The sequence below is a fragment of the Mastomys coucha genome, unplaced genomic scaffold (genome assembly GCF_008632895.1).
Source record: "Mastomys coucha isolate ucsf_1 unplaced genomic scaffold, UCSF_Mcou_1 pScaffold21, whole genome shotgun sequence".
NCBI lineage: Eukaryota > Metazoa > Chordata > Mammalia > Rodentia > Muridae > Mastomys > Mastomys coucha.
In genome coordinates this window covers 94,135,149-94,136,648 of record NW_022196904.1, presented here as the reverse complement: position 1 = coordinate 94,136,648, position 1,500 = coordinate 94,135,149, and the positions used below count along the sequence as shown (strand labels likewise).

The 1,500-nt window shown below is 47.5% G+C and overlaps 1 protein-coding gene across 1 annotated transcript; it reads left to right on the top strand.

Annotated features, from left to right (window-relative positions):
* The first annotated feature begins 388 nt into the window (after positions 1-388).
* Positions 389-1,439, top strand: LOC116100785 (olfactory receptor 52B2-like). The gene has a single exon (XM_031384518.1). The coding sequence runs from the start codon at positions 472-474 to the stop codon at positions 1,417-1,419; it is 948 nt and encodes a 315-aa protein (XP_031240378.1). The 5' UTR covers positions 389-471; the 3' UTR covers positions 1,420-1,439.
* The last annotated feature ends 61 nt before the right edge of the window (positions 1,440-1,500 follow it).

The window sequence follows — 1,500 nt, the reverse complement described above, 5'->3', positions numbered from 1 at the left end:
CCCCACAGACACATACACAGACACACACACGCACACACACACACATGCGCAGGAACACAAACTGCACCCCCATACGTCACACCGAAACAAAACAAACCACAGTAAGCATTTTGTCACCAAGACTGTACCAGATCTGCTAACTGTAAAGCGGTGAGGATGTGGAGCCTTGCCTAGCTAGGAGGAACAGGTGAATTGTGGAGCCTTGCCTAGCATAGGAGGAACAGGTGGATGACCAAAGCCAGGGAGGGAGTTATGTGGAACACACATGTGTGTATGGGTTCCAGACACTGCCAAGGTGTGCTCAGGAACACTTGTTTGTATCTGCAATGCTAATGTGGAAATGGAGGAGTAGCAGTACTCATTTGTAAGTCACTGAGATATTTGCTTGCCCCCCTACCAGAGCTCACAGCTGGCTTTTCCTACTGTCTCTCTGTTATCTTTAGTCTTCACAGGGAGAATTCAGAAACAAGAATGCTTGGAACTAACTTCACCATCATCCATCCAACTGTGTTCGTCCTACTTGGAATCCCAGGGCTGGAGCAGTATCACACCTGGCTTTCCATCCCTTTCTGTCTCATGTATGTAGCTGCAGTCTTGGGAAATGGAGCCCTCATTCTTGTTGTCCTGAGTGAACGCATCCTCCATGAGCCCATGTATATCTTTCTATCCATGCTGGCTGGTACTGACATTCTCCTGTCAACCACCACTGTGCCTAAGGCCTTGGCTATCTTTTGGTTCCATGCCGGGGAGATCCCCTTTGATGCCTGCATTGCTCAGATGTTTTTCATCCATGTTGCTTTTGTGGCAGAGTCGGGAATCCTTCTGGCCATGGCATTTGACCGATATGTAGCTATTTGTACTCCTCTGAGATACTCAGCCGTCTTAACGCCTATGGCAATTGGAAAAATGACCCTGGCCATCTGGGGACGGAGCATTGGGACCATTTTCCCTATCATATTTCTGCTGAAGAGGCTGTCATACTGCAGGACCAATGTCATCCCACACTCATACTGTGAACATATTGGTGTAGCCAGATTGGCCTGTGCTGACATCACTGTCAATATCTGGTATGGCTTCTCAGTGCCAATGGCTTCAGTTTTGGTAGATGTTGCACTCATTGGCATTTCTTATACTTTGATCCTCCAGGCTGTGTTTAGACTTCCTTCCCAGGATGCCAGGCACAAGGCCCTCAACACCTGTGGTTCTCACATCGGGGTCATTCTCCTCTTCTTCATACCATCATTTTTTACTTTCCTTACTCATCGCTTTGGCAAGAACATCCCCCACCATGTGCACATTCTTTTGGCAAATCTCTATGTGTTAGTTCCCCCCATGCTTAACCCTATCATTTATGGTGCTAAGACCAAGCAAATCAGGGACAGCATGACTCACATGTTGTCTGTTGTGTGGAAGTCTTGAGAGTGGTCACAGTTCACAAAGCTGTCTTAGTTTCTCTTACAAACAGGAGAGAGAGAGAGAGAGAGAGAGAGAGAGAGAGAG

Coding starts and splice junctions, on each gene's coding strand:
- LOC116100785 (XM_031384518.1), top strand. CDS start 472: ATGCTTGGAACTAACTTCACCATCATCCATCCAACTGTGTTCGTCCTA.